The 24,710-nt window shown below is 42.1% G+C and overlaps 1 protein-coding gene, 1 long non-coding RNA gene and 1 pseudogene across 2 annotated transcripts; all 3 read left to right on the top strand.

Moving 5' to 3' along the window:
* Positions 1 to 487: 487 nt before the first annotated feature.
* Positions 488 to 2,187, top strand: LOC113076384 (uncharacterized). The gene is made up of 3 exons (XR_003281169.1): positions 488 to 620; positions 1,150 to 1,260; positions 2,106 to 2,187. It is a non-coding gene; the product is annotated as an uncharacterized LOC113076384 (long non-coding RNA).
* Positions 2,188 to 6,395: 4,208 nt separating this feature from the next.
* Positions 6,396 to 8,264, top strand: LOC113076381 (zona pellucida sperm-binding protein 3-like). Its single transcript, XM_026249027.1, has 8 exons — positions 6,396 to 6,986; positions 7,056 to 7,177; positions 7,247 to 7,350; positions 7,419 to 7,596; positions 7,661 to 7,778; positions 7,844 to 7,929; positions 8,001 to 8,089; positions 8,157 to 8,264. Exons 1-8 carry the CDS (start codon positions 6,417 to 6,419, stop codon positions 8,222 to 8,224), a joined length of 1,335 nt encoding a protein of 444 aa, XP_026104812.1. The 5' UTR covers positions 6,396 to 6,416; the 3' UTR covers positions 8,225 to 8,264.
* A 7,920-nt stretch (positions 8,265 to 16,184) lies between these two features.
* Positions 16,185 to 23,381, top strand: LOC113076380 (ATP-dependent RNA helicase DDX42-like; annotated as a pseudogene).
* Positions 23,382 to 24,710: the final 1,329 nt, after the last annotated feature.

The raw sequence follows: 24,710 nt of genomic DNA, 5'->3' as shown, positions 1-24,710 counted from the left end.
ATCTCTCATATTTATATTAATTTGCTACTTTAAAGCACTTATACATTCTTGCATTGACCCAATCCAATGCATTTATTGTACGTACTAGCTCTTCATGACCTCTGATCTCTTACAGCTTTGTTATTCAGTGCAACATTTTGGAAGAAAATTGAAAAGCTGACGCGAGATATTTTTGGTTGACCCCATTCGTGTTGTGTTGAGTCCACATCAGCTGGCTCTGTGCTCATCTTTGTCATTAAAAAGACTAACTGTGAGGAACTGGCTACAAATCTCAGTCAGGAAGGTTATAGCCTAGGCATGCTGCATGGAGACATGGATCAGAGCGAGAGGAACAAAGTCATCGCTGACTTTGAAGAAGAATCTGCCCATATTAGTAGCTACTGATGTTGCCAGTTAGTTGTTCTTACGTTATCTGTCTAGTTTTATCTGTTCAGAGTAAATGAACTATTTCAATTTGTCACCTTTTATGTATTAATTCAAATTTGTCTTGCACTTCTCAGCTCGAGGGTTGGATATCTCATCTATCCATACAGTTGTGAACTATGATGTAGCACGAGACATTGACACACATACACATCGAATTGGTAGAACAGGTCGTGCAGATGGACCTGGCAATGCAGGTAAAACAATGACCTGAAATCAAGTCAAGTCTACTTTATTGTCAATTCTTCCACATGTACAGTACATGCATACAGAGAATCGAAATTGTGTTACTCTCAGACCCCCGGTGCAGTAGAGCCTAAAAATCTAGGCTAGGGGCGGGGGCAGGGGCAGGGGCTAGTTCAGCTTCCTGACAACCTGGTGGATGAAGCTGTCCTTCAGTCTGCTGGTCCTGGCCTGGAGGCTACGCAGTCTCCTCCCTGATGGCAGCAGAATGAAGAAGCTGTGTGACAAGTGGGTGGGATCACCTGCGATGCAGAGGGCTTTGCGCGTAAGGCGAGATATGTAAATGTCCTGGAGGGGGATAGAGAGACACCAATCATTTTCTCAGCTGCTCTCACTATGCGTTGCATAGTCTTTCGGCAGGACGCGTTGCAGGCACCATAACACACAGTGATGCAGATGGGGTTCAACAAGTTTTATACAACATGTTTCACAGACTTGCTCAACATCTTCACATTACTGTTGTTGTTTTTTCTTTTTTTCTAGAATCCCTGGTTCAGGAAGTCCCGCTTTAAGGGAGGGAAAGGGAAGAAGCCAAATATTGGAGGTGGAGGCCTGGGTTACAGAGAGAGACCAGGCCTTGGATCTGAATCCACTGTTAGTTTGACTTTACTTTTGCTTGCTTGCTTGCTTTGTGTTTATTTATTAAAAAAAAATTGTTCTACATATGTATATGTATATAGTACAGACCAAAAGTTTGGACACACCTCAACACCTCATTCACACCTCATAACTATGAAAATTGTAGATTCACACTGAAGGCATCAAAACTATGAATTAACACATGTGGAATTGTATATGGAATTATATACATAACAAAAAAGTGTGAAACAACTGAAAATATGTCATTCTAGGTTCTTCAAAGTAGCCACCTTTTTCTTTGATTACTGCTTTGCACACTCTTGGCATTTTCTTGATGAGCTTCAAGAGGTAGTCACCTGAAATGGTCTTCCAACAGTCTTGAAGGAGTTCCCCGAGAGATGCTTAACACTTGTTGGCCCTTTTGCCTTCTGTCTGCGGTCCAGCTCACCCCTAAACCATCTCGATTGGGTTCAGGTCCAGTGACTGTGGAGGCCAGGTCATCTGGCGCAGCACCCCATCACTCTCCTTCTTGGTCAAATAGCCCTTGATTCCTTCAGTGTGAATCTACAATTTTCATAGTCATGAAAATAAAGAAAACTCTCTGAATGAGAAGGTGTGTCCATATATATATATATATATATATATATATATATATATATATATATATATATATATATATATATATATATACACATATATGTGTGTGTGTGTGTATATAACATTTTTTTTTTTATTCTGCCCACCCCACCCCCCATGTTATTTTGTTTACAATTATTTTTCGCAATTGCGGACAGAAACCATAGTTATTAGAAATAGAATAAAAGCATTAGTTATATAATATCTTACATTTATTCATACAGGAGCGCAGTAGTAGTTGTGGTTCTCCTCTTGGTAACTATGAAGCCTACAAAAGCTCCACTGGGGCCATGGGAGAGCATATGTCTGCCCTGAAGCAAGCATTTCAGTTACATTTTATTATTATTATTTATTTATTTTATTTTGTCTTGGTCACATCTTTCACTGAATTTCTTTTGCCACCCACTCTTAATGAAGTGGTTTATCAGCTTGATTGTGTTTTTGGGGTGCAATGTAACACATGTTTATGTTTAGTTGTTAAAAAAAGCACATTATTTTCACATATTTGACCTTTTATTATACACTGCTGTTTCTGTTCTCATTAGAACCTTCTGTTGAGTTCCTGGTTCTATGAAGCCACTCCCTCTACATAATACATAATTGTGCTCCAATTGGTTAACTTTGCACTTTGTCCGGAAACATCACGCACCCTTACCATTACCATCCCATGGACAGTAGAGCCGCACAATTAATCAGTTTTCTAATCACAATCACAATTATGGATGCCACAATTACATAATTGTTCAAAGTGGCAATTAATCATTCAAAGTCCACTTATGTTATTCTGACTGCTTCAGATGCATTTTTTTCTGCATGTTCTGCAAGAAAGGGTTTTTCCAATGTTTTAGCATAAGTATATAATTGTAATAGCATTCCTATTTTTATATAATTTAAAGAAGAAACCAATCCGATGTATATTTGACATTTGAGGCTTAATACTATAGAAAAGCACATCTTATTTAAAGGGGGGGTGAAATGCTAGTTTTCACTCAATATCCTGTTAATCTTGAGTACCTATAGAGTAGTAATGCATCCTTCATAACTCCAAAAAGTCTTTAGTTTTATTATATTCATAAGAGAAAGATAGTCTGTACTGATTTTTCCCGGGAAAACACGACTGGCTGGAGGCGTGGCATGTGGGCGGAGCTAAAGAATCACGAGCGCCAGTATGCTTTTGCGTTGAGAGCGTTTGGAAGCTGTGACACCGTTAGGACAAAACCAACCAAAACAAACCATGGCTAACAGTCAGATTCAGCGTATATTTATGATCCAGAATCAGATCCTGATGCTGAAATTTAACAAGAGCAGCATCAGCAACAACGTCTCTATGTGGTATGTACTGAAACTGTAAATATTTGCTTAGCGGTTTTGGAAAATGACTAAGTTCCACTTTGTCGTCTTTTTTTTTTTTTTTTTTTTTTTAAGCTGTACATGTGGAAAGTGCAGTTTGATGACTACATCGCATGTTGTTTACTTGATGTGCTTACACGCCGATAGCTAAGTTAACAACACAGAGATATTTGAAGCAGTTTTACTCACCGCCTGTGGTTCCAACACACGATCGTGACCCTTTTTCGTTGGGACAGCATTATCCTTAAGAAATAAACGATGTGCAAATCCGACGTCAAACTGGACCTTGTTTGTAAAACAAGCATCTTCGAAATGCAGGGGAACAAACACAAACACTTGCACAACTCCGTTGATGCTCTGTAAAAATAAACTCCATCCACTGGTCCCTTAATGCTGTTTCTCTTTTGGTAATCTGTGCAGGGTTGTCTTGCCCTGGCAACCAAAAACACACTTCCTTTTGTGACATTTCGCGACGCTCTCGCTCTGATCAGTGAATGTCTCGTCTCTGCTCTGCTATACGGGAGCGTGCGCTCTTCCGGGAGAAGTGCCCTCAGGACCCATATAAGGAAATTCTGCTCCATCTAACGTCACACAGAGCCATACTCGAAAAAAAACTTTCCGAAACTTGTGACAAACCGGAAGTAGTATTTTTGGAACAGAAATACTCCTTCAAACTTAATTTTTGAAACTTTGTCCATGTTTAGCATGGGAATCCAACTCTTTAACAGTATAAAAAACTCAGTATGCATGAAATAGCATTTCACCCCCCCTTTAATATAAAAATATAGCATGCAGTTGCATCAATGGCATAAACATCATTCACTTTAAATTGTGATAAACGTAATGAATAATTTTACAATTTCAAGGGAATAATATTACAATTTCAAGGGAATAAACGACAATTATGATTTTTGTCGTAATCGTGCAGCCCTAATGGGCAGGTTGACGTAAACATCGTGGTTAGTGATGTCTCAATCCTGGGAAGAGGCCCTACCTGTCTTTTTTTTTTTTTTCTTTAACAGTGATTTCTTTGCATTGAACTTTGAGAATTATTTATGTTCTAAATAACTTATGTTAAAAAAGTGAAATCATACTCAACCACCCCTTTAAATTCCTCAGTAAAGATATATAGTTGTATGTACCAATTTCTGGATTTTGTTTGACTGCTCTTGCTTTCCCTCAGGCTCAGTTAAAAAGTCATGGCCTAATGGTTAGAGAGTCGGACTCCCAATTGAAGGGTTGTGAGTTCGAGTCTCGGGCAGGCAGGAATTGTAGGTGGGGGAGTGCATGTACAGTGCTCTCTCCACCCTCAATACCACGACTTAGGTGCCCTTGAGTAAGGCATCGAACCTCCAACTGCTCCTCGGGCACCGCAGCATAAATGGTTGTGTGTGTGCGCACTTCGGATGGGTTAAATGCAGAGCACAAATTCTGAGTATGGGTCACCATACTTGGCTGAATGTCACGTCACTTTCACTTTCAAAACTACTTTGTGGCAGCATCTGGTGTTCCTCCAAAACTCACCACAAAGTCCAGCAGCTCCTCTGGGTGGACCAGTGCGGGAGGTCTAAGTTCTCAGGCTCCCTGAGCTCAGTTTCAGACTCTTACTCTAGCTTTTCTGCAAAAGAGGGATCCTGTAGCGATAAGAATGCTGATGACAGGGGTCATCATGGATATAGTCATTATCATCACAGTGGCAGGCAAAGTGGTGGAGACCGTGATCGGTACACAGAGAGGGACCGACATAGTGACAGAGATCGTCACAGTGATAGCCGAAACGGTGAAGGGAAGCCGTTAAGGACAGAGAGGGACGGTCAGAAAGAGATGGCGGCGAGAGGTCAGCGACTCATAAAGACAGCTTTGCAGTTCCTGATCCCCCCCCAAACGTAAGAAAAGCTGATGGGACAATTAAAGTGTACAGGAAAGCAGCCGTCAACTGTTCTTTGATCAGAATACAAAGCTGACCCAGTCTCCCTAGCAGTGTCTTTACCTGTCTGCTTGTCTTTTTGTCTTTATGTAAGATGAAGCTGTTTTAATGGTGCCTAGGAGACTCCCACTCCATCACCCTTGTCATTTACCAGGAATAAATGCATCCATTACAGGCTGTTTCAGCAAGTTAGAATTGTGAATTCGTCCCCTTGGAATTATAAGGTTCTATCTGACATTTTTGTCAAAATTGAGTTATTCCCAATTTATTTACATTATGTGATAGATTTTTTTTAATGTTGTATACATTATGGGATTTTTATTTAACAAACAATAAGGTTCTATCTACACAGTGGAATGCAAAAACTTTGAAGCTCTTTGAAGCTCAATATCTCAAAACTACTTGGAATGCAGATAGAACCTTATAATTCCAAGGGGACAAATTGGCAAGATGAAAAGCACCATGAGCCAAGTGTTGTGTTAAAGGAGATGTGACTGTACAGTGGCACGTTAGTTGTTTCTTTCTGAAGAAATGAATCGAATGAGAAATCTTAGCTGTGTAACAGAAAAAAAATTCAAAACCTCTTTGTTAATAGTTGCCAACTTTTTTCTGTGTGCGCGCTGCTTCACAAACTATTTGTCAACAATATATTTAGTTTAAGACTTTCCCAGACATTTTCCAGTGTGTTTTAATGTGTGTTGTTCTTAATGTCCATTAACGGGTTTCTTTCAGCATGCAGTAGTTCAAGCTGAAGGAAGGAAGTCTACCGTAAATCCACACACACTGATCAACCTAGTCATAAAACAATGGGAAGGAGGAGAAAACATTTTAGTGAATCTACAATAAAACTGTGACTGTGTACAACTAGAACTTGACTGTGTAGAAACACGATGATCTTTATTATTTTGAAAACTCTAGTGTAAATTTCTGTCTGTGATCATGTTTCTCAATAAATAAGAAGAGGACACAAAAAGGCTTAGATGTTGGTTGTGTTTCAGAGAATTTATGTCATTTTTATTTTTCAAGTAAACAATCATTTGGTATAGCTTCTAATACAACATGTCCTTAAATGGGGCATAGTTTATTTTGAGTAAAGAGAAATAAATGGATTTCACCTGTGACAAATTGATTGAGTAAATTAGCTGGTATAGAGGAAAATGATTCTTGTCACGAGAGAGGCGGAGCCATCCTGATTTTCAGCTGTATAAATTTGGATGGTGGAGCACTAATGCATTATCAAGCTGCAAGCGTAACAACAATGGGGTTAGGGCAAGTTGGATTTGGATTGGTGTTCCTTTTTGTGCTGGGATTTTCTGAAGCACAGTGGATTCCCAGCGAGAGAAATTATTGGACCCCAGGTGACTTTATGCCTAGGGCAAAAGTTCAGAAGACCGACTCTAGGATGCCTCAAATTCCCAAGAAACATGGCCCCAGTAAACCTGCATCTGCCCCACAAAGATTTCCTGTCCAAACACCAGCCAAGAGTGACTTTAGGAGGCCTTCTCAAGATGTTTTTGGTGTTCAGTCAAAAGAACAGATGCTGGGTCCAGTGACAAAACTGACATGGCAGTTTCCAAGCCTGCCAGAAGAACCACAGCAGCCAGTCATCCCTTTTGATCCGCGTCACTTTGTCCCTCCCAACAGCGTAGCGGCTCAGTGTAGAGAGGGTTCCATATATGTGGAAGTCAAGAGAGACTTCTTTGGGATTGGGAAGCTAGTGAGCTCCTCTGCTCTTACACTGGGAGGCTGTACTGCAACTGGAGAAGACCCTTCTGCTCAAGTGCTTGTCTTTGAGTCTGGATTGCATGGATGTGGCAGTGTAGTGATGGTGAGGTTTCAATGTTCCCTTTCTGTGGCTTGGAGTGTTTTGTGACTAACAGGACTCCCCTATCTTCAGGTGACTAACGATGAGCTTGTCTACACCTTCAAACTTCTTCACACCCCTGAAGAGGCTTCACTTGGTGTTCCTATTGTTCGGAGCATTAGTGCAGTGGTTGGAATCGAGTGTCACTATTCAAGGTGAGGTCAGGGTTCAAGGTTGCTGATATACTGAAGTCAGGGTAAGGTGATAGTTTGACTCCCTTGCAGAAAGCATAATGTGAGCAGTGATTCCTTAGTGCCCAGTTGGGTCCCATATACCTCTATGGAAGCTGCAGAGGAGGTCTTCGTCTTCTCCCTCAAGCTCATGACCGGTTGGTGTACCAAATGCTCTTGTAACTATCCAGTGCTTGTGAACCTGTTCTAAAAGTTGTCTTTGTAGATGACTGGAGATTCGAGAGGCCTTCTAACCAATACTTCCTGGGTGACATCATAAATCTTGAAGCATCTGTGCTTTCATACAGCCATGTTCCCATCCGTGTGTTTGTGGACAGCTGTGTGGCTACAATAGTCCCTGATGTCACATCTGTCCCCAGATACTCCTTTATTGAGAACAATGGGTAAGTGGTGCACCTCATGTCTCCCACACTAGGTGTATGAAGTTTAACTTGGTTCCTTTCCCAGGTGCCTGGTTGATGCCAAGCTCACAGGCTCCAGATCTCACTTCATGCCTCGAACTCAAGGTGACAAGTTGCAGCTTCAGCTAGAGGCTTTCAGGTTCCAGCAACCAGACAGTGGACTGGTATGTGACCTGTGCAATGCTTTATATGATGTGCTATCATGATCTACAAATGAAGGTCTCTGCAGGTTTACATCACATGCATGGTGAAGGTGGCCGTAGCAACAACGACTCCAAATCCTGAACAGAAAGCTTGTTCCTTCTCTGCTAATAGGTATGATCCCCCACCTCCTAAAGTGTACAGGTGACTGAGGAAATGCTTTTAACTTAAGGGTGTCTTGTCAGTTGGGTGTCTGCAGATGGTTCTGACCAGGTGTGTGGCTGCTGTGACTCCACGTGTAGTACCAGAAGAGGAAGTGACCAGCCCCATAAAGGTCTGATTATTTTAGATTGACCTTAATTTTATGCACCGCTCTTTCTAACTGCTTGTTTGTTCCTCAGATCTGTGGTGGGATAAATCCTCTGTTGGGCCCATCAGTGTTAAGGAATCTGGCCATGGCCAAAAATAACTGGAAGTGCTGTGACTTTATTAAAATGATCTTAATGGTTTGTGCATTTGTCTGGTGCTTTTTTTTTTTTTTTTTTTTTTTTTTTTTTTTTTTTTTTTCTCTCTTCAAATCTACAATTTGAATCCTGTTATGTGGCTTTGCTGGCACTCACATATGAGCCAAACTGCTTGAGACCACTGTCAAGTTTACCATCTTGAGTGTCTTATAAAGGGGTCCTATGAAGTGGGGGGTGAAAGTGACTTGACCTTCAGCCAAGTACGGTGACCCATACTCAGAATTCGTGCATTTCATCCAAAGTGAACACACCCGGCGCAGTGGCCAGCCATTTATGCTGCAGCGCCTGGGGAGCATTTGGGGATTCGGTGCCTTGCTCAAGGGCACATAAGTTGTGGTATTGCCGGCCTGAGATTCAAACCCACCTTCCTGGGGTTAGGAGTCAAAATCTCTAAACACTAGGCCATGACTTCCCCAATTATGCTCCCTTACATAGTCTTGATTTTGTTTTGGAGGTTTACAAGAACAGGATCTCAAACTTGCCCAGTCTGGCATGAACCAATCAAAAGGCCCACATTATGAAACCCAAAGTGTGCGGTGACTGGTCCCTAATTTTTTCATGGTGTGTGTGAGAGAAAGAGAGACGATCACACAGTGGAGTCAGCTGTCTTAACTGTCCATGTCTTGTGTACTGCAAACACATAAGAGCTTCATCACTGTCTCTTTCACACGACTCTGTTCCCCTTTCAGGCTTCAACTGATGGTAAAACTAAGGACATAATTAACTGTTTACATTTATTTTGAAAGATGAAGCTCATGATTATGGAAATGGGTGTTATATTTCCAATGAGTGCTGATCTACAGTGTAGCAGAAATGAGTCGAACCAGACAAATTAAAGCGTCTATCAGAGCTGTGTGCATTGAAACGAGAGCCGAACTCCTCAGGAAGTCATAAATCAGTTCTAGTGCCACAAGAACCAAGCAAGATAACCAACCAACCAACTTGTTCACACAACAGCTTTCAACATTAACACCAATAGAACAATTATTGACAATTTTAATTCGAAGAAGAGATTGTCAAATTTATTGTTCGTGATTGGAATGCAACGCTGGACATCACATGTAAACCCAGGAGATCAAGTTAAATACTTGCATTGACTTCCCCCCAGCCAGTGAAACCAGACTGAAATTCCTAAGGGGGAAGGGCTTTAAACCTTTGTCTTCACAGAAAAGTCCCTTTGCCAGAGAATGGCAAAGAAACTGCTTTTTGTACATTATGTATGGACCAGAATGAACTCAAAAAGACTTATAAATGAATCGTTCCATTGCTTAACTCCATATTCATTTATGTGTAACCCACACATTTGACTATCATGTATAATCACTTATTGTGTATGTCTTTTGATAACTATAGGATACATAGTCATGTCTAGTATTGATAGTGTAATGAAGTGACGTGATAAAGATGCATTGTTATGATTGCGTGTGGGCGGGAGAGATTTGAGGGAAGATGGGGTTGAGTAAATAATTGTTGCACCTGACCATTGATTAGCGTGAAGGAGAGAGAACAATAAATAGAGAGGCATAGCGAAGCATGAGAGGTTCTGGGAAGCAGTGTTTTTGCTAAACGCCGAGTGGCACTCAAGGTTGGGGGGTGGGTGCCGTTCGCATGCTGTTTAGGGCTGCCGGCGGTGAAGATAGTTAGCGGGCTAACCTGTAGATAAGGCCGGGTATAGGAATGCGTCAGGCGACGCGGCTTCTCAGAAAAGGGGGGGCTCTGTTTTCGCTACAGTCGGAGGCCTCGCGAGCGCTGGACTGGTGTCTGCTTTTTCCCCTCTACCAACCAGCGCAAAGCCTAGACCCCGGGGGAGGGTCTCGCATTCCGGGAGAGTTAAGTTTTTAACTCTTTATGTGTGTGTGTGTGTGTGTGTGTGTGTGTCTGTGTAATTTTAAATCTAGCAGTATAGCCATTTAATGATTGGGTGGGAGGGCTATGATGAACTAAATTCTTATGTGGCAGTCTGATGGCGTCTTTTGTGTGACGGTGACGTGTTGTGTGAACGTGTGCCATGTCCTGCGGGGGTGATATGTGTTTCATAGCTTTTGCCTATTTATTGCATGTGCGCTAGGTTTTTTATGGCCTATTTATTGCGGTTCTCTGTTTAGCAGCTTCTATGGTGGTGTTGTTCGCCCAGATTTGTTTAACATTAGTGCTTGGGACTTTCAGAACCTGACCCCGTCTGACATGTTTGGTAACTGCATGAATTATATAAAATAAAGATTACTGTTTCTACCCCTGTGGTGTTGCTTGGTCTGTAGAGTAGACTCCTCTAGCCACAACATAAAGTCTCCTGTCTAGGTTTACTACATTGGTGGCAGCGGTGGGATCTTGGTTTTTTTTTGTTGTTGTTGTGAACCTTAAAACCTAGACACTGTTGCAAAAATGCTACAAGGGGATGATAATGTTGGGCCCGAAGGTGGGGGCCATGTAAGGGAGATGGGAACATTAAGAGCTAATGCACGGCCAGTATTTATGCCTGAAACTTTCACCGGTGTAGGCCGGGAGTGGTCTGATTGGTCTGAACAATTTGATTTGGCGGCTGATGTTAATAATTGGGATGAACCCTTAAAACTTAAATTTATGTCTCTTCTACTCTCTGGGCGTGCAAGAGATATTTATAGTGGTTTGTCCGCTGAGGCTAAAGGAAATTATGGGCTGCTAAAAGCTGCTATGGCTAGATGTTTCGAGCCTTGTGATAGTAGCGATTGGAGTAGGGCTACATTTACAGCCCGCCGGCGTATGCACAATGAGACTGTAAGGGAATTCGGAAATGCCCTAAGGCGTCTCGCCACTAAAGCTTACCCCACAGCTGATGATCGCACGCGAGATATGTTGGCAAGAGATCAATTTCTTACACATTTTGCAACCGGTGACTTCCGTATTAGCCTGCGCAGAGCAAAACCTGATACCCTAGAAGATGCAATTGATCTTGCTTCAGAATTAGAGCTTCTTCGGAATATGGAGCAAACCCATCTAATGCCTGATGCAAAAGTAAGGGGAGTGGTAGAGAATAAAACTAAAAGCGAAGAACAAATGCAAATGATGTTAGGAATGGTGGAGGAATTGAGGCAGGAAGTCAAATCTCTTCGTACAACAGTGAGCAACATTCAACAGTCTATGGTAAACCCTCCTACTCCTCAATTTTTTAGGGAACCTGTACGAGAGCCCAGGAATAGTGGTTCACAAGGGGCCATAGATTGAGCCAGAGGGGCGGGGGGTGGTTGCTGGGAGTGTGGGTGTACTAGACATATAAAACGAGATTGCCCATACTCGCAGGGAAACTACAGGGGGCAGGTACTGTAGGCCCACTGCCTGCCCCCTGGCGTGTTGGTACATATGTGGCCTCTGCAAGCAACCAGGGTGGCTCTGGATACATCGGAGCCAAAATAGGTGCGTCAGACTCCCTCCTTTTGGTAGATAGTGGGGCAACGTTATCAGTTATACCAAAACAACGTTGGCTTGAAATCACTAAAGGGGGAACAGACCTGTCTGGACATCATGGTGAGGTGTCGGCAGCTAATGGAGGGTTGATGGGGATTTTGGGAAAATGGCAAACCATCTGCCAGTTTGATTCATTGGCATTAATCACTGAGTTTTTGGTAGCTGATGTGCCATCCCAGGATATTCTTTTGGGTTTTGACTTTTTGAGTAAATATGGTGTCGTTGTGGATTTTGGTAAAAAGGAATGTCGAATTATGGGTAAAATGCTTCCCCTGATTGTTCCGGCAGATATTGATACGCCTCGGACCGTGATTGTCTTGGAAGATACTGTAATTCCCCCACGTAGTGAGGCAATCATTGCTGGAAAGGTGGACAGTTCCTTCGTGGCCTGTTGTGAGGGTATGTTGGAACCATCAGACACCTTATCAAATCAATGTGATGTAATGATAGCTCGGGTGGTCTGTAGAGTGGCGAGGGGTAGACTGCCAGTACGAGTGATTAATGTAACTAAAGATGCCCTTACATTAAAGGGGGGTATGAGGTTGGGAACTTTGCATACCGACATTGAGGTGGGCTGTAAGGCTGAACCTGTAGGCATGGGTGAGGATGAGGATGGCCCAAATGAGCCTTGGTCTGTTGACAAGCTTATTGCTCATTTTGGGTTGCATCAGAAGAATTTTATTTTATCTGATTTAAGAGATATTCGTGAGCTGTTACAAAGAAATATGTCTGTGTTTAGTGAGGGGGAGGGGGATTTGGGGAGAACACACCTGACAATGCACCAGATCGATACAGGGGATGCAAAGCCTGTGAAGCTGCCACCCCGTCGTGTTCCCCTCCACTTGCAACATGAGGTAGAGGACCATGTAAAGCAAATGTTGGCCAATAACATAATTCAGCCTTCTCATAGTCCCTGGGCAGCTCCGGTAGTTTTGGTACGCAAGCGTGATGGTGGCCTCCGTTTTTGTGTGGATTATCGGAAGTTAAACGATGTAACCAGGAAGGATGCGTATCCGTTGCCACGGATTGATGATGCTCTTGACAGTCTGAATAAAGCTTGCTGGTTCTCAACTCTTGATTTAGCCAGTGGTTACTGGCAGGTTGAGGTGGATCCTGTGGATAAATACAAGACTGCGTTTATCACTCGCCAGGGTCTGTTTGAATTCAATGTCCTTAGTTTTGGTCTTTGTAATAGTCCAAGTACATTTCAGCGACTGATGGATCTGGTGCTGGCAGATCTTCAGTGGACGACCTGTCTGGTGTACTTGGATGATATTATTATATTTGGACGGACCTTTCAGGAACATTTGGGCCGTCTGGATGAAGTTTTAAAAAAGCTACGCCAGGCTAACCTCAAAGTCAAGCCCACGAAGTGTAACTTGTTTGCCACTCAGGTGCAGTATTTAGGACACATCATCTCCTCAAAGGGGGTGAAAGCAGATCCTGCCAAAGTAGAGGCTGTGCGTCAGTGGCCGGTGCCCAAAAATCAAACCGAGGTCAGGAGTTTTGTGGGTTTAGCCTCGTATTATCGGAGGTTTGTGAAGGGGTTTGCTGAGATTGCCCGCCCGCTGCACCAGCTCACTGAGAAAGGCAGGCGTTTTAAATGGACTGAGGCATGTCAAACAGCTTTTGAACAGCTCAAAGTGAGTTTAATGTCAGCTCCTGTTCTTGTATACCCTGATCCCTCTAAAACATTCATTTTGGATACGGATGCTAGCGATGCTGGTATTGGGGCTGTATTGTCACAAGAAGAAGGGGGGTTTGAACATGTTATAGCATATGCCAGCAGAGCCCTTACTAAGCAGGAAAGAAAATATGCCACAACTAAGAAAGAGCTGTTAAGCATGGTCACGTTCATCAAGCATTTTAAACATTATCTTTTAGGTAAGGAATTTGTTCTGCGAACTGACCATAATTCCTTGAGGTGGCTGCATAATTTCCAGGGTTTAGAGGGACAGTTAGCCAGATGGGTGGAGCAGTTAGCAAGTTTCCAGTATAAAATTGTTCATCGCCCTGGACGAGGGCATGCTAATGCTGATGCCCTTTCTAGGCTGCCTGCTTACCTGTCAAATCCAGTGCCATTGGAGTCAGCACCACTGACAGTAGGGGTGCCTGTAATAGCTGCAGTACAAAATGTGCCTCCTAATGTAACCCCAGAGGGAGGAGGGGATGAGCTGGCTCGGGCGCAATGGGAAGATGCAGAGTTAAGAAAGATCATTGTTCAAAAAAAAAAAAAAGAGGGAGGGACTGGGTTGCAACCGCCGGATGATCTTCAAAGGTATGCACCAGTATGGTCCCAGTTACAAATGCAGGGCTCCCGGTTGGTGAGGTTTCCTCCATTGAATTCTGATGCCGCAAACCAGGTCCAGGTGGTTATTCCCACTGTAATGGTGTCAGACATCTTAAGACAGTTGCATAATGATGTCACGGGTGGACATTTGGGAATACAGAAATTACAAGCAAAGGTGAAAGATCGGTTTTATTGGCTGGGCTGGTTTGGGGATGTGAAGCGATGGTGTAGGGAGTGTGTGGATTGTGGGTCCAGGAAAGCTGTAGGGAAACCATGGCGGGCTCCACTCCAATCGGTGGTAACCTCGAGGCCCTATGAGCGGGTGGCGGTAGATATTTTGGGACCTCTTCCCGAAACCCCCAAAGAAAACAAATATATTGTAGTTATTGGCGATTACTTTTCTAAATGGACTGAGGCGTTCCCTCTTCCTAATCAGGAAGCAGAGACTGTGGCTAAATTGCTGGTTGAACAGTGGGTGTGCCGCTTTGGAGCCCCCAGGATAATCCATACTGATCAGGGCCGAAATTTTGAATCCAGGTTATTTAAAGAAGTGTGCCAGTTGCTGAACATTTATAAGACCAGGACGTCACCGTATCATCCTCAATCAGATGGAATGGTTGAAAGGTTTAACAGAACACTGGCCTCTATGTTGTCTCTGTTTGTAGATGATAACCAAGCTAACTGGGACATCCTGTTGCCATATGTAATGATGGCCTATAGAAGCAGCGTTCACTCTAGTACGGGTTATACACCCTACAAAGTGGTTTTTGGGAGAGAGATCATTCTTCCTGTCGATGTTATGCTTAATGTGGGTGGGGGGGAAATATTCTCTTCCACGTCAGAGTATGTGGCAAGACTGTTGGAGACATTGTCTACAGTGGTAGAGGCAGTAAAGGGCCATCAGTTAAGAGCGGCAGTGAAGCAGAAGAGAGACTATGACTTCAGAGCACATTTCCAATATTATTCTGAAGGAGAATTGGTCTGGGTTCAGGGGAAAGCAAGGAAAAGGGGGCTCTGTCCAAAATTACAACGAAGGTTTAAGGGGCCTTATAAAGTCAAGGAGAGGATAACTGAAGTTCTGTACAGACTTGTACCAGTTGAGGGGGGAACAGAAATAGTGGTGCACTTCAACCGACTTAAACCATGTCTTGCTTCTGTAACAGAGGTTACCAGCCAAGAGGGTGTCGAGAGCCCACGGATGGCTGGTGTCCCACCTAAGGAGACCTGTCTGCAGACTTCAGATTCTACAGCGGGTCGAGAGAGCGAGGTGGCAGTGCCAGGGGCCAGGTCTGAGGTGCCTTCAGTCACACTTACGAGTGGAGCAAGTGGTGTGCCAGGAAGCAGTGCTGCCTCAGTGGGATCACAAGGGCAAAGGGACCGGCTGGCTTTGACCACACAGGACCAGGGTGGTCAAGGATCTTCACACATGGGGCATATGCAACAATCCATGACCAGCCAAGTTCCAATGACTGAGGAGGTCCAACAAGGTGCAACGGTATCCAAGGACTTGCATCTAGGACGAGCAAGAAGGGCACCGGTGTGGTCCCGGGACTATGAGATGTTTTGAATTTGACTCGAGGACGAGTCTGCTTTATGGGTGGGGGGAGTGTAATGAAGTGACGTGATAAAGATGCATTGTTATGATTGCGTGTGGGCGGGAGAGATTTGAGGGAAGATGGGGTTGAGTAAATAATTGTTGCACCTGACCATTGATTAGCGTGAAGGAGAGAGAACAATAAATAGAGAGGCATAGCGAAGCATGAGAGGTTCTGGGAAGCAGTGTTTTTGCTAAACGCCGAGTGGCACTCAAGGTTGGGGGGTGGGTGCCGTTCGCATGCTGTTTAGGGCTGCCGGCGGTGAAGATAGTTAGCGGGCTAACCTGTAGATAAGGCCGGGTATAGGAGTGCGTCAGGCGACGCGGCTTCTCAGAAAAGGGGGGGCTCCGTTTTCGCTACAGTCGGAGGCCTCGCGAGCGCTGGACTGGTGTCTGCTTTTTCCCCTCTACCAACCAGCGCAAAGCCTAGACCCCGGGGGAGGGTCTCGCATTCCGGGAGAGTTAAGTTTTTAACTCTTTATGTGTGTGTGTGTGTGTGTGTGTGTGTCTGTGTAATTTTAAATCTAGCAGTATAGCCATTTAATGATTGGGTGGGAGGGCTATGATGAACTAAATTCTTATGTGGCAGTCTGATGGCGTCTTTTGTGTGACGGTGACGTGTTGTGTGAACGTGTGCCATGTCCTGCGGGGGTGATATGTGTTTCATAGCTTTTGCCTATTTATTGCATGTGCGCTAGGTTTTTTATGGCCTATTTATTGCGGTTCTCTGTTTAGCAGCTTCTATGGTGGTGTTGTTCGCCCAGATTTGTTTAACATTAGTGCTTGGGACTTTCAGAACCTGACCCCGTCTGACATGTTTGGTAACTGCATGAATTATATAAAATAAAGATTACTGTTTCTACCCCTGTGGTGTTGCTTGGTCTGTAGAGTAGACTCCTCTAGCCACAACATAAAGTCTCCTGTCTAGGTTTACTACAATATAATCGAATTTTCTTGCTTGATGTTGTCCTGACAATCATTTATTTGTAAAATATATCATAATCATGTTATAGGAATCATGTCCAAAATTAGACCCTGTGAGGCAAGAACCACATGCTTGGTAAGATAAACAAATGATTTATGATACCCCAGACCCAAGACCATATCTGATTGGTCAAGGCAACATTTGAGGGGTGGCCAACAAGGAAGTTTAAATACTTTGGACCCCATGAAATTTTGCTTTTAGTTCTAGCATTGCTTGTGCTATCAGTCATGCCTTGCTTTTAGTCTGCTTTTAGTCCCTTGCTGCTGCTATTAGCCATGTCTGTTTCTAGTCTCTAGCTATGCTTCTGCTAGCTTGTAGCTTCTAGCCATGCGGTTTAGTCATCACTGTTTGAGCGCGGTTCCTGCGTGCTTCGGCCTGCCTGTTGCTACTATGCCACGATGAGAAGGAACACAACCTAGTCTCGTCAAACTTTATTTCTTTTCTTTTTCCGTTTGAGAGTTTCGTGTTCTGAGTTAAGTTTTGTAACGTCGAGTCTCCGAAGCCTGACCTCGGATGCCCGTTCAACTTCGACCAGCGCACACGACTCTGCACTTTCAGCCAACGCCCAACAACCAAGGGCTTCCCAAGACGTCACTTCACTACTGAACTTCCAGCCAATCAGCGACACCGGGATACCCCTTTCAACGGGAGTCCCTTTCACAGAAAACGAAGGCAACGTATTCCCAGATATTTGTTGTGCTGGTGTATCTAATATAATTTTAGTCACATTGAGGAACTCAATGCGAGCGCTAATTACGTGTTTGATGGTTGTTCATGTCTATGCAATTTAACGTATTGCTGTAAACTTGGAATTCCATATTTCCATTCTCTTAAACTCATCTTTTCCTAACTTTCGATCTTCCTGCAACTTGTGTGAATGTGTGTGTGCGTGCGTTTATGTGTTAGATTAGTTTATATGTCTTAGATTTATCTAATAAAGCCTTATTCATATTGAAAAGAGAAGTATCTTGTGTTTTGTGCTTACAAGTTAATGTCTTAAACTGCCGATCTTGTTACTGTGCTAATTGATAGTGTTTTCACTATAGTTTGGATATTAGTATCCAGCGCAGATTTGATGTTAAACGGCTCGTTCAGTGAATCGCAGGCGCGTCTCCGTGAACAGCCGTGAAACAGTGATTCTGTTCAAATTCCCTTTAAAATCTTAAATGATTCCCTTTGAGCTAAATTGACCTGTTTCCCTTACAACAGAGTAAGTATCTCTCATATTTATATTAATTTGCTACTTTAAAGCACTTATACATTCTTGCATTAACCCAATCCAATGCATTTATTGTACTTACTAGCTCTTCATGACTTCTGATCTCTTACAGCTTTGTTATTCAGTGCAACATTTCGGAAGAAATGAAGAAATGAAAAGCTGGCGCGAGATATTTTTGTTGACCCCGTTCGTGTTGTGTTGAGTTCACATCAGCTGGCTCTGTGCTCATCTTTGTCATTAAAAAGACTAACTGTGAGGAACTGGCTACAAATCTCAATCAGGAAGGTTATAGCCTAGGCATGCTGCATGGAGACATGGATCAGAGCGAGAGGAACAAAGTCATCGCTGACTTTGAAGAAGAATCTGCCCATATTAGTAGCTACTGATGTTGCCGGTTAGTTGTTCTTACTTTATCTGTCTAGTTTTATCTGTTCAGAGTAAATGAACTTTTTCCATTTTTGACCTTTTATGTATTAATTCAAATTTGTCTTGCACTTCTCAGCTCGAGGGTTGGATATCTCATCTATCCGTACCGTTGTGAACTATGATGTAGCACGAGACATTGACACACATACACATCGAATTGGTAGAACAGGTCGTGCAGAAGAGAAGGGTTTAGCTTACACTCTGCTCACCTCTAAAGACACTTCATTTGCTGGTGACTTGGTTAGAAATTTAGTTCAGGAGCTAGTTCAGCTTCCTGACAACCTGGTGGATGAAGCTGTCCTTCAGTCTGCTGGTCCTGGCCTGGAGACTACGCAGTCTCCTCCCTGATGGCAGCAGAATGAAGAAGCTGTGTGACAGGTGGGTGGGATCACCTGTGATGCCGAGGGCTTTACTCGTAAGGCGAGATATGTAAATGTCCTGGAGGGGGATAGAGAGACACCAATCATTTTCTCAGCTGCTCTCACTATGCGTTGCACAAGTTTGATACAACATGTTTCACAGACTTGCTCATCAACTTTACATTACTGTTGTTATTTTTTTTCTCTAGAATCCCTGGTTCAGGAAGTCCCGCTTTAAGGGAGGGAAAGGGAAGAAGCCAAAAATTGGAGGTGGAGGCCTGGGTTACAGAGAGAGACCAGGCCTTGGATCTGAATCCACTGTTAGTTTGACTTTACTTTTGCTTGCTTGCTTGCTTTGTGTTTATTTATTTAAAAAAAATTGTTCTACACATGTATATGTATATAGTACAGACCAAAAGTTTGGACACACCTCATAACTATGAAAATTGTAGATTCACACTGAAGGCATCAAAACTATGAATTAACACATGTGGAATTGTATATGGAATTATATACATAACAAAAAAGTGTGAAACAACTGAAAATATGTCATTCTAGGTTCTTCAAAGTAGCCACCTTTTTCTTTGATTACTGCTTTGCACACTCTTGGCATTTTCTTGATGAGCTTCAAGAGGTAGTCACCTGAAATGGTCTTCCAACAGTCTTGAAGGAGTTCCCCGAGAGATGCTTAACACTTGTTGGCCCTTTTGCCTTCTGTCTGCGGTCCAGCTCACCCCTAAACCATCTCGATTGGGTTCAGGTCCAGTGACTGTGGAGGCCAGGTCATCTGGCGCAGCACCCCATCACTCTCCTTCTTGGTCAAATAGCCCTTGATTCCTTCAGTGTGAATCTACAATTTTCATAGTCATGAAAATAAAGAAAACTCTTTGAATGAGAAGGTGTGTCCAAACTTTATATATATATATATATATATATATATATATATATATATATATATATATATATATATATATATATATATATATATATATATATATATATATATGTATATGTATATGTATATTATGTATATGTATGTGTGTGTGTGTGTGTGTGTGTGTGTGTGTGTGTGTGTATACAGTCATGCCCACAAATATTGGCACCCTTGGTAAATATGATCAAATAAGGTTGTGAAAATTCATCTGTGTTGTTAATCCTTTTGATCTTTTATTTAAAAAAATTCACAAAATGTATCATTTCATTGGATAATAAGAATTTTAAATGGGGGGAAATATCATTATGAAATAAATGTTTTTCTCTAATACTCGTTGGACACAATTAACGGCACCCTTTTATTCAATACTTTTTGAATCCTCCATTTGCCAGTTTAACAGCTCTAAATTTTCTCCTATAATGCCTGAGGTTAGAGAACACCTGACAAGAGATCAGAGACCATTCCTTCATCCAGAATCACTCCAGACCCTTCAGATTCCCAGCTCCATGTTGGTGCTTCTCCTCTTCAGTTCACTCCTCTCATTTTTTGTAGGGTTCAGGTCAGGGGACTGCAATGGCTATAGCGAAGCTTGGTTTTGAGCTCAGTGACCCATTTCTGTGTTATTTCTGAGGCTTGTGTTTGGATTATTGTACGGTCGGAAGATCCAAACATGGCCCATTATAAGATTTCTAACGGAGTCAGTCACTTACTGATTTTTTATCTGTTGGTATTTGATAGAATCAAAGATGCTATTTGTCTGAACACGACGTCCAGGACCTCCACAAGAAATATAGGCCCACAACATCAAAAATAGAGCAGTATATTACATTGTACACATGGGGTACTTTTTTTCTCTGTGTTCACCAAACCCATCTTGAGTGTTTGCTGCTAAAAAGCTCATTTTTCAGTTTCATCTGATCATAGAAGCCAGTCCCATTTAAAATTCCAATAATGTCTGATAACTGAATATGCTGGAGTTTGTTTTTGGATGAGCTAAGAGATTTTTTCTTGAAACCCTCCCAAACAACATGTGTTGATGTAGGTTCTGTTTGACAATTTTTTTTAAAGGTTTTCTGAACCAGAGACTCAACTATTTTCTGCAATTCTCCAGCTGTGATCCTTGGAGAGTCTTTAGCCACTCAAACTGACCTCCTCACCATGTATTAGGATGATATAGACACACGTCCTCTTCCAGGCAGTTTTGTATCATTTTCTGTTGGTGGGGAATTCTTAAATATTGCCTTGATGGTTAAAATGGGAATGTTTACTGCTCTAGTTCTTTTCTTAAAGCCACTTCACCGATTTGTGAAGCCCCAATATCTTTTGCTGCACATCATAAATATTTTCTCTGGTTTTTCTCATTGTGATGGATGATTAAGGGAATTTGGGCTTTATTTTCCCTCCTCTTTATATTTCTGTGAAAAAGGAAGCCAGAGCTGGATGATTTCATGTTTATAATCATGCTAGAGTGCTCAAAATTGTGAATATGAAAAGGAATGTACTTCAGAGACATTTTACTCATAAGAATTTCTAGGGGTGCCAATAATTGTGTCCAACGAGTATTTGAGAAAAACGTTAATTTCATAATGATATTTCCCCTCCGTTTTAAATTCTTATTATCCAATAAAAGGATACATTCTTGTGAATTTTTAAAATAAAAAATCAAAAGGATTAACAATGCAGATGAATTTTCACCTCCTTCTTTGATCATATTTGCCAAGGGTGCCAATATTTGTGGGCATGACTGTATATACATTTTTTATTTATTTTTTATTCTGCCCACCCCCCATGTTATTTTGTCTACAATTATTTTTCGCAATTGCGGACAGAAACCACAGTGATTATAAATGTATATAAAAAAATAGCTATATAATATTTTAAATGTATTTATTCAGGAGCGCAGTAGTAGTTGTGGTTCTCCTCTTGGTAACTATGAAGCCTTCAAACCCTCCACTGGGGCCATGGGAGAGCGTATGTCTGCCCTGAAGCAAGCATTTCAGGTACATTTTATTATTATTATTTATTTATTTTATTTTGTCTTGGTCACATCTTTCACTGAATTTCTTTTGCCACCCACTCTTAATGAAGTGGTTTATCAGCTTGATTGTGTTTTTGGGGTGCAATGTAACACGTGTTTATGTTTAGTTGTTAAAAAAGCAAATTATTTTCACATATTTGACATACAAAATACATAATTGTGCTCTGATTGGTTAGCTTTACACTTTGTCCGGAAACATCACGCACCCTTACCATTACCATCCCATGGACAGTAGAGCCGCACAATTAATCAATTTTCTAATCACAATCACAATTATGGATGCCACAATTACATAATTGTTCAAAGTGGCAATTAATCGTTGAAAGTCCACTTATGTTATTCTGACTGCTTCAGATGCATTTTTTTCTGCATGTTAGAAAGGGTTTTTCCAATGTTTTAGCATAAGTATATCATTGTAATAGCATTCCTATTTTTATATAATTTAAAGAAGAAACCAACTTTGACATTTGAGGCTTAATACTATAGAAAAGCACATCTTATTTAATATAAAAATATAGCATGTAGTTGCATCAATGGCATAAACATCATTCAATGTAAATTGTGATAATCGTAATGAATAATCGCTATTACAATTTCAAGGGAATAAACGACAATTATGATTTTGTCGTAATCGTGCAGCCCTATTGGGCAGGTTGACGTAAACATCATGGTTAGTGATGTCTCAATCCTGGGAAGAGGCTTGTTGTGGTCACTTCCAGTCTTTTTTTTAGTCCTTAACAGTGATTTCTTTGCATTGAACTTTGAGAATTATTTATGCTCTAACTAACTTATGTTAAAAAAGTGAATTCATACTCAACCACCCCTTTAAATTCCTCAGTAAAGATATAGTTGTATGTACCAATGTCTGGATTTTGTTTGACTGCTCTTGCTTTCCCTCAGGCTCAGTATAAAAACCACTTTGGTGGCAGCATCTGGTGTTCCTCCAAAACTCACCACAAAGCCCAGCAGCTCCTCTGGGTGGACCAGTGCGGGAAGTCTAAGTTCTTTGCCTTCAGGATCAGGAGAGGGGCCTGACGGAACTCACATCTCCTACTTGCCATCGTCCTCTTCCTCATTTCCCTCCATGCAGCCACCCCCTCCCCTCAGCTCGGGCACCAAAATGAGTGGCTTCAGCAGTACAGGCTCCCTGAGCTCAATTTCAGACTCTAGCTCTTCTTCAAAAGAGGGATCCTGTAGCGATAGTAATGCTGACGACAGGGGTCATCGTGGAGATCGTTATCGTCACAGTGGCAGGCAAAGTGGTGTAAACCTTGATCGCTACACAGAGAGGGACCGTCATAGTGACAGAGATCGTCACAGTGATATCCGAAACGGTGAAGGGAGCCATAAGGACAGAGTGCGATGGTCAGACAGAAATGGCGTCGAGAGTTCAGCGACTCATAAAGACAGCTTTGCAGTTCCTGATCCCCCCAAACGTAAGAAAAGCAGAAGGGACAATTAAAGTGTACCGGAAAGCAGCCGTCAACTGTTCTTTGATCAGAATACAAAGCTGACCCAGTCTCCCTAGCAGTGTCTTTACCTGTCTGCTTGTCTTTTTTCGTCTTTATGTAAGATGAAGCTGTTTTAATGGTGCCTAGGAGACTCCCACTCCATCACCCTTGTCATTTACCAGGAATAAATGCATCCATTACAGGCTGTTTCAGCAAGTTAGAACTGTGAATTGGCAAGATGAAAAGAATGCACCATGAGCCTATGTGTTGTGTTAAAGTAGATGTGACTGTTCAGTGGCACGCTAGTTGTTTCTTTCTGAAGAAACTAATCAAATGAGAAATGTTGGCTGTGTAACAGAAAAAAAATAATAATAAAAAATAAAAACCTCTTTGTTAATAGTTGCCAACCTTTTTGTGTTTGTGTGTGCTGCTTCATAAACTATTTGTCAACGATATATTTCGTTTAAGACTTTTCCAGACATTTTCCAGTGTGTTTTAATGTGTGTTGTTCTTAATGTCCATTAACGGGTTTCTTTCAGCATGCAGTAGTTCAAGCTGAAGGAAGGAAGTCTACCGTAAATCCACACAAACTGATCAACTTAGTCATAAAACAATGGGAAGGAGGAGAAAACATTTTAGTGAATCTACGATAAAATCTATGTACTATACTATGATCTTGCATTGCCTTGCTTCATTTCCTTCTCTTGTGAAGATTGATGTGCTGATGTGAGGCAGACTGTGTCACAATCTAAACCTGACTGTGTAGAAACACGATGATCTTTATTATTTTGAATACTCTAGTGAACAATTCTGTCTGTGATCATGTTTCTGAATTAATAAAGAAGAGGGCACAAAAAGGCTTAAAGGTTGGTCGTGTTTCAGAGAATTGTCATTTTAATTTAATTATTTAATAATTTGTCATTAAAATAAACAATTATTTGGTATAGCTTCTAATACAACATGTCCTTAAATGGGGCATAGTTTATTTTGAGTAAAGAGAAATAAATGGTTTGCACCTGTGACAAATTGATTGAGTAAATTAGCTGGTATAGAGGAAAATGTTGCTTGTCACGAGAGAGGTGGAGCCATCTTGATTTTCAGCTGTATAAATTTGGATGGTGGAGCACTAGTGCATTATTGAACTGCAAGCTTAACAACAATGGGGTTTGGGCAAGTTGGGTTTGTATTGGTGTTCCTTTTTGTGCTGGGATTTTTCTGAAGCACAGTGGCAGTCCAGCGAGAGAAGTGATTGGACCCCAGGTGACTTTATGCCTAGGGCAAAGTTCAGAAGACCGACTCTAGGATGCCTCCAATTCCCAAGAAAACATGGCCCCAGTAAACCTGCATCTGCCCCACAAAGATTTCCTGTCCAAGCACTAGCCAAGAGTGACTTTAGGAGGCCTTCTCAAGATGTTTTTGGTGTTCAGTCAAAAGAACAGATGCTGGGTCCAGTGACAAAACTGACATGGCAGTTTCCAAACCTGCCAGAAGAACCACAGCAGCCAGTCATCCCTTTTGATCCGCGTCACTTTGTCCCTCCCAACAGCGTAGCGGCTCAGTGTAGAGAGGGTTCCATATATGTGGAAGTCAAGAAAGACTTCTTTGGGATTGGGAAGCTAGTGAGCTCCTCTGCTCTTACACTGGGAGGCTGTACTGCAACTGGAGAAGACCCTTCTGCTCAAGTGCTTGTCTTT

This window comes from Carassius auratus, unplaced genomic scaffold (genome assembly GCF_003368295.1).
Source record: "Carassius auratus strain Wakin unplaced genomic scaffold, ASM336829v1 scaf_tig00020249, whole genome shotgun sequence".
Lineage (NCBI taxonomy): Eukaryota > Metazoa > Chordata > Actinopteri > Cypriniformes > Cyprinidae > Carassius > Carassius auratus.
This window is presented reverse-complemented; position numbering and strand designations above follow the sequence as displayed.